We start from the raw sequence: 14,146 nt of genomic DNA on the forward strand, positions 1-14,146 counted from the left end.
CAGCCAGTTATTTTTTTGAATTGTCAGATACCATCTCACAGTCTCATATAACAACTTTTGGTCTGCGAAAGGAATTATTAGTGAGCAGAAATTCACCCGTGTATCTGTTATCTCTCTTCACTTCAGTCAGTTATATAGAAGGATAACTTCCCTTTCTTGAAATCTCCATAACGTATCTATCGTAGCAATGATCTCTGTGTTAAATTATATTTGAAACATGTTTAACCAGTACTATCACATATGTGATAATGACAGACACCAATATTGTCCTTTAATTTCTAGTGAATGAATTCTGATATAACTTGGAACATACCTGCATTATGTTTGCCTAAGTTTGAGAATCAACACTTGTCTGTGCATATTTAATTGACCCATAACTTTACTTCTCATGCAAAGATATCAGCTAAAATTGGACTTGTATTCTCAATTGTATTAATGTAATTTGCACATATTCTGTGAACTGACTGCAATCTGATTAGTTGATCATTTGAAATGCAATAACAGTAAGCAATTGTGATTTTCATAAAACTCCATTACCTCAAGTAAATTCGAATATCAAATTCCATCATTATATTTGAACATTGATGCCATCCAGAGATATTTAATTAGCCCACTGGCCAAACGGCAATGGCAGGACTATTTCTTTAATGTCTGTGTAGTGAAATGTGATTCTACATGAAGCCGATCGTTGATATGATGTGATGTATTTTACTCAGGGCTGGATTAAGCTTACATGGGGTCCCTGGCTGATAATGTAACTGGAACCCTTGCAACAACAGTGAAAAGGGGTCATATTCTAGTCATTGGCCATCACACTCACACAAATGCAATCAATATGTCAATATACTAGATATATAGATTTATTTGGCACAAACATATACAACATCATAAATAAAACAATAAATTTATATATTTTATATAAAACAGGCTTACTAGAACTAATTTGGGGGGGGGGACTTTAATATTCAGGCCCCTGACAGCCCTCCAGTCAACACTCCCCTTTACTTAAACTGTTTATACTAAGTTAAAGGAATAAGACTAATTTCTTGTTTTCTTCTTTACTCCAGTTATACAAAGAAAGATGGTAACACTGATGGTATGAGCCTTATTACTGTTTCTATGGTAACTGGATGGTCACCTGTTACACAGTCCTTGAAAAAGGTAATAGAATTTATTAACTTTAATATATGTATTGGTCATATTCTTAATATTTGTAAGATTTGTGTGATCATGTGTATTATTGTCATACATGTCTGTGAAACAAATCTATCTTTCTGTTCATTTAACAAATAAGAGACATGAAATTAGGTTCAAAACCTTCTAAATTAACATAAAATTACCTATGAATTTGGGTGGGTGGTCGAATGGTTTTAACACATGTGCATAAGATCACAAGGTCTGTCATTGAGTCAAGTAGTGTGGGTTTGATTCCCTGCTTATTATACATGACAAGGAGTAGGTTATCCTGTCCAACCTCGTGGGGTTTTTCCTGTTGTTTCCTCCCACAGCTAAAGACCCCTACGATCAAACAAATTATTGAAATAAACTTGAACTATTTGTTAGTCCCGAAATTACCTAGTTTGTGTTGAGTGAACATTGAACTCCATGTCCCTCTCTCTCTCTCCAATGATTTTTGGAGATGGTTATCCCATTGTTTTTCACTAATACTAACGACAAAGAGACCCTTTGAAAATTTTTCAAAATGTTAGTACATTATCATAAATAGTGATGGTTTTGTTTTAGCTACGAAGTATGTTTTCAATGTTGAGTTTGAAGAAATATGAAATAAGTGATGAAGATGGATCAATAAGCTTTTATTTTGATAAGGTAAGCAGATTTTATTTGTGTCAGATTTTAGTGAATAAAGCTCATAGAAACTGTTCTCCTAGACCTGAGACTTTGTGATGCTTTCTCAAAAAAATATTAACCTTTAGTTTCCATATGCGATTGAACATAAGTTGCCAAATTTCATGCTGTCATTGCCTAGATAACCATGTCTATTTACTGGTTGAAGTTATTGTGGTAAATCATCGTCACTATTATCAAGTCACTCATGCAATTCTGTCTGTCTGTCTGTTCATCCTTCTGTCTGTCCGTCACACTTTTTGGGACACAATAACTCTCTCAAGTTGAGCTAGAATGTTCAAACTTGGTGTAGGTGTTTATTAGGTCAATGCCTTGATGGAGTTCGAAGATGAGCATTTTCTTCTTAGGGTAAGCAGAGATAAGCAATTTGATTGGTTGATGCTTTGGGACACGATAACTTTAGTTCTAATTAAAGATACATTATGGGAGATTCGATAACGAATTGGCAGTTCTCACTATAATAGTTAAAAACTAGATAATGTAAAGGCAATTTGCTGAAAATTTCATTCAAATGGATCCACTATGATCCGAGAACTAAGAGGTTGAAATTTCCGCCTAGCCTCGATCATCATTACTAAAGTCAGTATGATAAACAGCATAGTCTTGATTATCTATTTAATCGTTAAATCGTGAAGGAAAGTTGTGCAGTAAATCGGCTCATAATCCACTAAAGATCACAGGCTAGCGATGCCATCTAGAGTTGATTATGGTCTGGATAGGTTAATTAATGTCTAATTAATAATTTAGATAAAATTTCAGGCCTAAAGAAAGACCTGCAATAGACAGATTTAGCTCTTGCATAATGAATTTTTAAGTGAGAGTGATGAAACTTGGTGTATAGTTTCATTACATCAATACCTTGACTTAGTTTGATAATAAGCATTTTCTGCTCATGGTAAGCAATTTGATTGGCCGAGACTTTGGAACAAAATAACTCTCCTAATTGAGGTAGAATGTTCAAATTTGGTGTAGGCATTCATTAGGTGAATGCCTTGATGGAGTTAGATGATCAACATTGTCTGCTTACGGTACATACTGCATGCAGCGATCCATCTACATCATACTTCGAGAATACATCACTGCCCTAAATGCCGTTCATTTAAAACGCTCACATGATCATTTTGAGGCGGAACTTATCGACTGGCCTGCTGCTTTGTACACCTGAAGCACGTGGTTTATGTAAACAAATGTCAAGTTAGCAAAATGTCGACTTCTGCCACTACGGTAAAAGCGATATGATATGTGCTAGTGGGTAATATTGCAATACAGTCTTTACCATTGTAAACTGTCTTTACAGTTTCAATCTGTTTATCATTTAAAACAAGGTTAGATACTCCTAAATTTGCCTCCGCAAACAAAACTGCTTCTGTGAAATTATCTTTCATGGGCGCCGCCACATTGAATAATTAGTGGACTATTTCGTGATTCCGCTCTGATCAGTTTGACATCTTTCATACACACAACGGCTAAATAGTCATATTTGATTTCATTCAGTACGAAAATAGAAGAGAAATAAATACTTCTAAAAATTTCTAAAACCATACTCAGTGTTTTCGACTAAAATCGTTGATGTAGGAATTTAAATGTCAGTCAATCAGGTTAGGGCTGTTCTCAGGCGGAGCTAGCTGTAGACAGGCTGCCAAAGTTAGGGATGCTTACGGTAAGCAGAGATAAGCAATATGATTAGTTGATGCTTTGGGCATGATAACTTTGGTTATAATGAAGTGAGAGTGATGAAACTCCGACTATAGATTATATATCATTTTCTGCTTAGGCTAAGGAGCGATAAGCAATTTGATTGGTCAAGACTTTGGAACATAACAACCATTTAAGATATCTTTCTGAAACTTTGTACACACATCAGCCTATTATAGTAGTTGTGCCTTTTGCTATTTAGGAATTTCTGGGATTTATATTTTTTGTGTTTCCATGGAAACAAATTTATCTTAGTTTTTGGTGTACAATTTTGTTTCCGGAGCATATCTCATAAACCATTCAAGAAATCTTCTTGAAACTTTCTACAAACATTAACCTATTACATTAGTTGTGCCTTTTTCATGGAAACAAATTTGACTTAGTTTTTATGCACAATTTTGTTTCCTGAGTTTTTCTCATAAATCGTTCAAAATATCTTTTTGAAACTTTGAACACACATCATCCTATTACAATAGTTATGCCTTTTGCTAATTAGAAATTTGTCGGATTTAGTGATTTTTGCGTTGCCATGGAAAACAAATTCTCTGTTGAACGATTTTTACTACACATTTGAATTATTTTTGGTATATCATTATTATTCTAGAGCATATCTCAGAAACTTTTCAAGATACCTTTATAACACTTTTACATTCATCAACCTATTATTTTATTTTTTGATGACCTTCTTTCTGTCCCGATTTCATTTCTAAAGCATATTTGATTATCTATTCAGAGAAATCTTTTTAAAATTTTATACAAACATCAAACTATTATTTTATTTTCTAATGTATAAGCTTAATGTTTAACATACAGCAGCTGATTGAGGTAGGCAAAGGTTGTTGTGCAAACCTAACAGGGAGTAACGACTGTGCCTTCCCGAGCTACTATGATCAGAGTATGAATCTTCTGACTAGTCCCAAGAAGTTGTTTTTCCTTATGCCTTTTAAACAAGTTCAAGGGCGCGGGATGGTAATGACTAGTCATCTTGTTTATATATAATATATATTCATCTCAAGTAATTTCTAAGCAAGAGTGATGTTTTAAGAGAATAAAATCTTAATAAAGTTTATTTTCAATATTTGAGATATTGGTCAAAATTAATATCAGTTCAAAAATTCTGGATTTTAGTAGAAGAAGATTTTTTAAAACGAGACAAATTAGCTGATAAACTTTGAAAATTATTGGTTGGTTGTGATTCTAATGAAGGTTTTGCTGGAATTAGCTTTTGAAGTCCAAAAACTGTAGGTTCATAAATGCCCTATGGATTATTCAGACTTTATACTTATGACATAATTTTCTTTATAATATTATGCACTTTGATCCTGTTCAAAATATTGTTTTGTGTCTATTAATTAATGAGTTGTCTTTTATTCCTCAAATTAGTTGGACAATCGTAACAGATGTTTTACATTCGATGTTCAACAAAATAAAGATTTAGCCGTGTCAGCTCCTAAACCTGCTACTGTTCAAGTCTTCCAGTATTATGAAAAAGGTAAGCCTTTCTATCTTTATAATTTTCTTTTCTGCACCAATTGGGTTAATGAAGATGCGCTATGCATTGATCAGTGAGGAAACTTTGCCCAGACCCCAGATTTGCTGTGATTTTTTTTTTTTCATCCAAGTTGTTTTTAGAAAAATTTCTTTGGATTGAGTCTGCAGAAAATGAGGCATGTGGTTGTACTATAGATGGGAATATTTGATTTTGGTTTTGCTTGTTAATGTGATTATTTATAGTGGATTGAGCTTTATTTGCAGTCAAAAGAGGTAATTGATTAGGTAGAATACTGTCTAATTGTATATTCACAATTGAATATTCTTTGTAGAAATAACAACAGTAAAATCATATGAATTAAAGACCATTTGTGGAACAAAAGCAGAAATTCCTAGAGGACCACCAGTAGATGAAATCCAAATAGACCCTTTCTTACAGAGACGAATTGAAGGTATGTTAAATGGGGCTATATCTTTCTAATGCCAAAACAATATAAGTCTATGTGTTGTAGAATGTTTGAGATTACTTTAATTAACATTAAATTGGGTCCAATTAATAAATACAAATAAACTAATGATGATGCAGCAGTACATTACTAACTTTGAACTTGAGATATAAATAACATCTTAATGCTTAATATTGATAAATAATATATTAATATGATTTTATTTTCTTATCTTAAAGAAGTGCCTATATTTGTACGTGAACCGGGTCCAGCCAGAGTAAGTTAAATTTTATTGTTTTTAATTATTTATCAACATATTCCTTACTGTTATCATTTTACTGTTTATTGAAAATTGTCCCTAATTTAAGGAGAAAATAATTATCGTCATGAATTGATTAAATGGCTTATTTATACTTTGCCTCTTGGCAGCTGCTATGATGAGGATGAATATGAAGATAATGTTGCCACAGTGAATGCATTAACAGGGATGATGACACAATATTATACTAATCCTTTTCTTACTATTCTTATGCAAATTATTATGCAATTTAAACATGCAATTTTTATTTTGTTTATTACCATTTGGAGACAGATTAATATAAGCTTTATAGCTTTTTTACGAATCCATATAGTTTATTATGTATTGCATATTGTGTGTAATTATATGTTAAATGGCTTAATACTAATTTGAATTTTCCACAAAAGTCTAATGATTATATCACATTTCAATTTATCTTAATAATAAATAGGAATGTCTTTGTTATTTCAAACAGTAAGAGTAACATGTGATTGGTTGTATAAAATTGTATTTTCCTCCCACCAGGAATTTAACTCAAAGAATTCGTGTCCAGTATGTACTGACAGCCCTCCAGAAGATCTTTTAAATCTTGTATGTCAATCCGGAGCAGGTATGTCATATATTTTAATTTTATGAATTAAACATTAATGTTGTATTCATTTGTGATGGCGATTTCCAAAGAAGTAGCTGCATAGATGTACGGGTTGATGACTGAAAAAATTTCTGGTTACAGAGGCTGGCGTCAATCTTTTGCGACAAGTGAAGGAGCAGAGCTTACCGATAATTTGGAAAATTAAATACTCTACAGGTCGCTATAATTAACAGATTTTGTTCAAATTCAGCATATCAATCATTTCCATAACAGGCCAGGGTGGTACCTATTTATATTGTTCCAAATCCAACCCCCAGGGGCAGAGCCACGCCCAATTTTTGTATTTATCATCTACAGGCTGCAATTCTGAATGGATCATCTTGGAACTTTGCATATTTATTCCGTATACCGTAAAGACAGCTACTATTTATTTTGGTGCATGCTCCGACCCCCTGGGGCGTGTCACATCCACTTTTTATACACCCACATGGAAATGTGGATGTATATTGGCGTCACCTCTGTCCATCCGTCCCTTGATCATGGGCAAATAATTTGAATACGTGAATACCCCATGGATGAACCCTGGGTATTCTGGAGTGGAAGTTGGAACGGAATGAGACCACTAGGGATACCAAGGAAGACATAATTGGTAAATGTTAGACATGGGCTGTGTGCTCATTAAACTTGCTGAAACAGACCAATTGTTTAAGGGGACGACTGTGTATATCCTGTAGATAAGTGGTTGGGGAACAAGCATGGACAATTATCAAGATGGACTGAGTTTAAAGTATTATCTACTATGATATTTTTTGTTGCCAAGATATTGCCGTTTGAGAAACTGTTCTCTGTGCTGACTTTTTCTCATATTAATATAAAACTTCCATCTATTTATCTTAGTTCTAAAGGCTCTTGCTGGAAGAAATGGTAAAGTTTCAATGAAAGTGAAATCTGATTTAAAACCTAAAAGAAAACTACGAATAGATGAGTTTGTTAGTGTAGAAATGGAAGAATCATGTACTTGTAATTTGATCAATCCTCCAAGTAAGTAGATATTCAATAATTTGAAACTTTTTCATTTTATTATTCTATAAATCACCATCTCTGAAGCCTGTCTCATCCGAGTGCATGACTATTCTGCTACCTGTGTAACCCCCTTGTGTCACCTAACGTTTGATATTTGTGTAAGTCAGCATGTGATGTGTGAGACCAAGGTAGCACAGGCAGAGTGTCGGTAGTTGGGTTGCGTAAATGTTCTGCAGGGGAGTCGCAAAAGTTACTTTTTTATTCGCCCACACTGAAATGTGGTTGTATATTGTGGTCCGAGGTCCACAATTGCTTGATTTCCGATGTAGAGGCTAAAGGTCATGAGACAAAGAATCTTATTGATTTTCAATTAGTTCCCATAATTACTGCCACCAGAGTTATGGGCCTTTATGACTTGTGGACGCTCTAGAGGCTAAAGTTAATATCCGATTGACTTTAAATTTATACACAATGGTTTAGGTCATCAGATCAAGAAGCCTAGTGATTTTCAACGATTTCCGATAATTACTGCCAGCGTTATGGCCCTTGATCACTTTGAAAAACCTTGTGGACGCTCTAGAGGTTAAAGTTTATATCCGATTTACTTTATATTTATACACTGTTTTTACGCCTATTTATAATCATTTCGATTAACTTTGGATTGATACACAGAGTTTAAGGTCTTGAAACAAACAAGTATATTGATTTTCAATGGTTTTTGATAATTTGAACAGCTAAATCCATGATATTAATGTTTTGTATACTAATGATTTTCTGATAATTACTGGGGGGTTGGATAGCCGAATGGTTAACACGTTTGCGCTGTATCATAAGGTCTGTCATTGAGTCAACTGGCGTGGTTTCGAATCCCCGGTTGTACATGACAACTAGTAGGGTCGCCTGTCCAACCTCGTGGGTTTTTCATTGGGTCCTCCGGTTCCCTCCCAGTGCAAAGACCCCTATGCGCAAGCGAATTATTGAAATGAAATTGAACCATGTGTTAGTCTCAAAATGACCTAGTTTGCGTCGAGTGGACATTAAACCCCATTCCTCTCTCTTTCAGATAATTACTTTGAGTTGTTACTCGAAAATCAGATTATAGTGTATTATAAATGTATTATAAGAGTTGAATAAATGCTGTACTCTATATTTTTGGACTGACATTAGTACTACATCACCACTTCTTGCGATGACGCGGTTGTGTCATCTGAAATGCATGTTGCATGGGTGGCATGCTGTGGCTCACCTTAACGACTACCTACCAGACATACCTGTATGAGACTGTCTTAAAAATAGTTTATTAAATGTATATATGATAGTAGATGTGGATAATTATTGTTTATGTGTATACTTTGTAGAAAAAAGTAAGAAAGGTGAGATGACATGAGTTAAAAGAAATATAATTCTATTGCATAAATTTCTAGTTTCTCTTTACAAAATTGTGTCACATAATCACTTTAATAGTCTTTTCTCCCCTTTTGCTAAAATAACAAATGTCAACGTATATTGCTGCTACCTCCATCCTTAATGTCTTGTGAACACTCTGGCCACAATTTGTTTGTGGACACTCTACAGGTCACAATTTTTATTTGATTTTGATGAAACTTAAAATATAGGTCTATCTCCCAAAGATCTTGGTTACTTTCGATATTAGCATATATTGGACCATAACTTCATGGATTATGGCCCCTGATTGTACGCAAAAATCACGTTTTTAGGTTGTGGGCATTCTACAGGTCACAATTTTCATCTTATTTTGATGAAACTTGAAATGCATGTTTGTAACCAAAAGATCTTGGTTCCTTTCGATATTAGCGCATATCAGATTGTAACTTCCTGAATTATGGCCCCTGATTCTACGAAAAATCCCATTTTTAGCTTGTGGTCCCTCTAGAGGTAACAATTTAAATCCAATTTTATAAACCGTTTGAATATGTCACCTTTACACCCTAATGATGGCTGAGTTCAAATTGGACCAAAACTGCCCCCTGTATGCAAATTGTGTAAATATATGGTATATCAAGATTGTGGACCCGCTAGAGGTCACAATTTTGATCCAATTTTGATGAAACTTGAAATACATGTTTGTAACCCAAAGATCTTGATTCCTTTTGATATTCGTCCATATCGGATCATAACTTCCTGAATTATGACCCTTGATTGTACGAAAAATCCCAGTTTTAGCTTGTGGTCCCTCTAGATCTTGATTCCATTTGATATTCGATAACTTCCTGAATTATGACCCTTGAATGTACGGAAAAACCCAGTTTTAGCTTGTGGTCCCTCTAGAGGTAACAATTTTTATCCAATTGAAAAAAAAACGTTTGAATATATCACTGTTACACCCTAATAACGGCTGATTTCGAATTTCGTGAAAATGGGACCAAAAACGCCAGACAAATGGCTGCCCCTCGAACGCAAATAGTGTAAATATATGGTATATCCGATTTTGATGAAACTTGAAATATATCTTTATAACTCAAAGACCTTGGTTCCTGTCGGTATTCGTGCATATCGGATTGTAACTCCTTGAATTATGGCCCTTGATTCTACGAAAAATCTCTTTTTGTTTAGCTTGTTCTTTATCCAGCTCTTTCAATATGTGTGCGTATCTGCCTGGCAGCCGCTGGTTCATATTTAATTCCCATACAGTATTCAAATTTATGTCAGTAATATTCCTACAAAATTATGTGTTTTCATAATACGATAGAATGAAAACATGCCGACCCGTACCTTCTTCAAATTCAGGCCAGTAATATTGTTCCAAAATTATGTGTCTTTGTTTATACGGCAGCAAATGAAAGCAAAACATCCAAAATAAGAATAGTTTGTGATATAATGAAAGCATGTCTTTGTTTATACCACAGCAAATGAAAGCAAAACATCCAAAATAAGAATAGTTTGTTATGTCGAAACATTGTTTTCTTCTTTATAAAATGGTTTTGTAAAACTACATTGGTACTTTACTCACTGGTAAAATAGCATAGCCACCCTCTGCATGTCATCAAGTTTTGCTTGCTACCTGTCGGACGTAAAAATCGCCTGTTAGCGACAAGCGGACAGGCAAACATTTCGAGCCATGTAGGTATATAGGCAGTACATACGTTGATCACTTAATTACCTAATCAATGCAGTCTATTATCAACAATAATCGAGATGAGTAGTAGTTATACACTCAGTACAGTCAATTAATTTTGGAATTTTGAATAGTATTCACCATAACCTGGTTGGACGTTTGGGAAATAGTGTAGGATATGTCCAGAATATATGGGCAAAATAGCATCAATGCAGACTATATTTATTATCAGATCAGTTTGAAATTTATATATATTGTTTAATCCTATTAAATTAAATTATGGTTCTTGTTTCACTTTGTTGAACCTTGTGAACGCTCTAATGATAAAAGTTATCATCCGATCTGTATTAAATTTAAATGCATTGAGATTAGTAAAACGAAGAAGCCTATTGAATTTAAGCAATTTCTGTTAATAACTTCTACAGTTATGACCCTTGTGAACCTTGCAAACATTAGATCTGTATGAAATTGAATTCAGTGTCTTTTAATTGCTCCTATTACCTAGAAAAACATAAATGTGTGACAACCCTTGTCGACTGTTTTGACCACTTAGCTGCTGTGGGGTGTATGTTTCGTTGCCTGGCAACCCGTCTTTACTAACATAGCAAATTATATTCATGCAGAATTTTATCACTTTCACTGATTGATATGAAGGCATGAAATAAAGTCAGGTCTTAATAATGCTGCAGTTAACATGAAAAATTTCTGATTCTAGTGTTTTCATATTAAGACAATCTCTGTGGTTTTTTCATTCAAAGTTATGACCCATGTTAATACGTAATTATTTCTGTTGATTGTGTTCCTTACACAAGACTTACTACAAATCGTGGCTTTTCTGAAGAGCACTTCATCAATATTTATTTACTTGATGTTACTGAGAATTACTCTTTAAGTTTTAAACTATTTTCTCACAATATACCACACAATATCTATACAGCACCATGTCTTTTATCAACTGAATAAATGACTCATTTCACGTAAAGCAACAGGAGAGTTTGATAATAATAATTTTCTAGCATTGAACATTTAGTCCATTTGATTGCTTTGTGGTTCTTTAATGTTTCATATTAATTATCTTCGAAGATTCATCTCTTGTTATTATGAATTTGAAAAAAGAAAAGTATCAAGTAAGTCCGCTAGTGACACTAAAATGGAATGCAAATTGTCGTTTACAATTTGAAATCTGCTGAAATAGACAAGTCTGTGTAACAAAAGTATCCCCTCACAGAGTGCACAGAACAAAAATGGGGGCCATTTTGAAAGTCAAATTCAATCCAGCTTATTTGCAGTATACAAGGAATGGTCTATGGTGCTGGGATTAGGGATGGGGATGAAAGAGGAGAACCCATATACATGTAACTGTCTTTTTCGTCTAACAATCCCTTTATTTAATTTTTATTCTTTCAGTGAAACGTGTTCTGATATTTACTGAAAAATCAATTATGGAAGCAACCAATGAAAAAGAGAAAAAAATAATCCTCGACTCAAAAAGCCACGTGGTAAATTTAGATTTGGATAAATCACTGGAGAGACAAGTTCGACTAATGTCTAAAAATTGCAGAAAACGACAGCAACCTTAATAAGCTTGTAAATGCCCAAAAGTATTCACCTTTTTATGGGTTTTATGTAAATTTTACCTACATGTAACTGATAGGGCATTTTATATAAGAAACTGTGTGTTCCATGCTAGTCATAATATTTTTTTTTGTCTGTTTTTATGTTCAGAAGATGTTTATAATCAATGTATATGTTATTAAATATGGAAGGATAATGTTGCCAATATTATTTCAATGTTCATAGTGCAAGCTGCATATGTCAGCATTTCAAAAAGACAGTTATATTATGCATTTGTCTATTATGCAGAATGGAGAAGTGTAATGTGCAAAATAACTATTATACTGTATTTTGTATTATTGAAAAGTGCATTCTGTATTTTAACACTGGGACATTGGCATTGTGGAGCAATAGAAATTGCAAATTGTAAAACTAAAATACGTATTTTGAACTGCTGACATATGCAGTTTGCACCGTCAACATTGAAATAATATTGGCAACGTTATCCTTCCATAATTAAATGTGTATTTGACTGTTCTATTCAAGCATGCATATCTTATTGTAGTCTAGTAATAGCCTAATAAAATTTAAAAAAAAAATAAAAAAGGCCCCTGAAATTAATTGTTTGCTATACAAAATATTGATCAGTATTATATAACTATTTAAAATCATTCATGCATTACATATTTTAATAAACAATTTCTATAAAATTTAAATTCTTAACATATTTTAACATTAATTGTACATGTATGTTATTATTGCTACATTTAATAACTTTAATAAATAGATGTAATTTTTATAATAAAATATAATGTATTGACAAAGTTTCCATTTAAATTATTCATGTCAAATCAAACTCATGTTTTATATTGTCCTATAATTAACACTCTCTTAGAAGTATGATCCTCATCATGACAGCTAATTGTCAACCCACACTCAAAGCCATTAAAAACGCAATGCCTAATTCGTGAAATATTTTTGGGAAACGTTTTCTTGGGCTTTCTTATTTTATGGCACATAGGTGAAACTTGTGATGGGTCTCTTTTTGTGGAGTTCTGCATTTGAACCCAATATCAGTTCTCGGTAATGAACTTTGTTCGTGCAAATGCAACATTTGTCTTTTTTCACGAATTTAAGCAGTCCCATGTCACTTTTTGCATGTGCATTCCCTGCACTCTGGACCTTTAAATACAGATCAAAATTTAAAAATTCATCTCTTTGGACAAATGCCACACCTTACACAAGAGAACAGGAACAGAGCTACTGGCATGCTGGATCAGGGGGGCTTCACAGGTAGCCGTCGCCAGACACTTTAATGTCCACCCATCGACCATTGCTCGCCTCACAACGCTTCCACGCCACTGGAACAACCGCTGCTCAAGATTGCAACATCCGACTACAGCATCTGTGCAACAGGTTCCAGTCAGCTACTGCCAGGGGAACTGTTGGAACCAGTCAGATCAGGTCAAATCCTTTTGCATCGTCATCGACTTGCCAGACAGCAATGGGCTGCAAATCAGGGGTATCTGCACAACACACCATGGCGAAATGCCATCTTCTTGGACGAATCCCGATTCAACCTCAGTTTTCCCGATGTACGTCACCGTATCTACCAACATCGACATGAACGCTTTGCTCGTAACTGCGTGCTGGAAAGGGATCGTTTCAGGGGAGGTGGCGTCATGGTTTGGGCCGCTATCAATGTCAACTTTCGGTCCCAGTTGGTGGTGGTCCAAGGCAATCTCAACGCTCAACATTATGTTGACGCCACCCTTCGTCCGGTGTTGCTTTTATTGCTGGCTCAACATGGCATGTCCGTCAACAGATGGTTTTCCATCATGACAACGCCTGACCCCACACTGCCAGGTTGACAAGAGACTTTCTGAACAATCATCATGTCTGTGTTATGGATTGGCCCGCTATGTCTATGAACCCAAGCCGTGCACAGGCACTCAAAAATCTTTGGCAAACAATCCCACAGCGAGTAGTGGGATCTCTGTGCCAGTCCATGCCAAGGCGACCTCCGGCATGTGTAAGAGCTCGGGGTGGACATACCCGATATTGACTTCAGCTTAGACCAATTCCAGAATCAATCAGAACAAGAA

General features: G+C 34.6%; 1 protein-coding gene across 4 annotated transcripts in view; it reads left to right on the forward strand.

Annotated features, from left to right (window-relative positions):
- Positions 1 to 12,865, forward strand: part of LOC126817602 (murinoglobulin-1) — a 62,866-nt gene extending 50,001 nt beyond the window's left edge. For 3 of the 4 annotated variants that reach the window (XM_056100115.1, XM_050544683.2, XM_050544682.2), the window contains exons 30-38: positions 1,068 to 1,161; positions 1,744 to 1,827; positions 4,945 to 5,053; positions 5,385 to 5,504; positions 5,738 to 5,775; positions 6,322 to 6,406; positions 7,286 to 7,429; positions 8,770 to 8,784; positions 11,895 to 12,865. In XM_056100115.1, the coding sequence (XP_055956090.1) occupies positions 1,068 to 1,161; positions 1,744 to 1,827; positions 4,945 to 5,053; positions 5,385 to 5,504; positions 5,738 to 5,775; positions 6,322 to 6,406; positions 7,286 to 7,429; positions 8,770 to 8,784; positions 11,895 to 12,067 (862 nt within the window). In that variant the 3' untranslated portion in view covers positions 12,068 to 12,865. The remainder of the gene's footprint in view (positions 1 to 1,067; positions 1,162 to 1,743; positions 1,828 to 4,944; positions 5,054 to 5,384; positions 5,505 to 5,737; positions 5,776 to 6,321; positions 6,407 to 7,285; positions 7,430 to 8,769; positions 8,785 to 11,894) is intronic. The other variant, XM_050544684.2, reaches the window with a different exon arrangement.
- Positions 12,866 to 14,146: the final 1,281 nt, after the last annotated feature.

This window comes from Patella vulgata, chromosome 4 (assembly GCF_932274485.2).
Source record: "Patella vulgata chromosome 4, xgPatVulg1.2, whole genome shotgun sequence".
Lineage (NCBI taxonomy): Eukaryota > Metazoa > Mollusca > Gastropoda > Patellidae > Patella > Patella vulgata.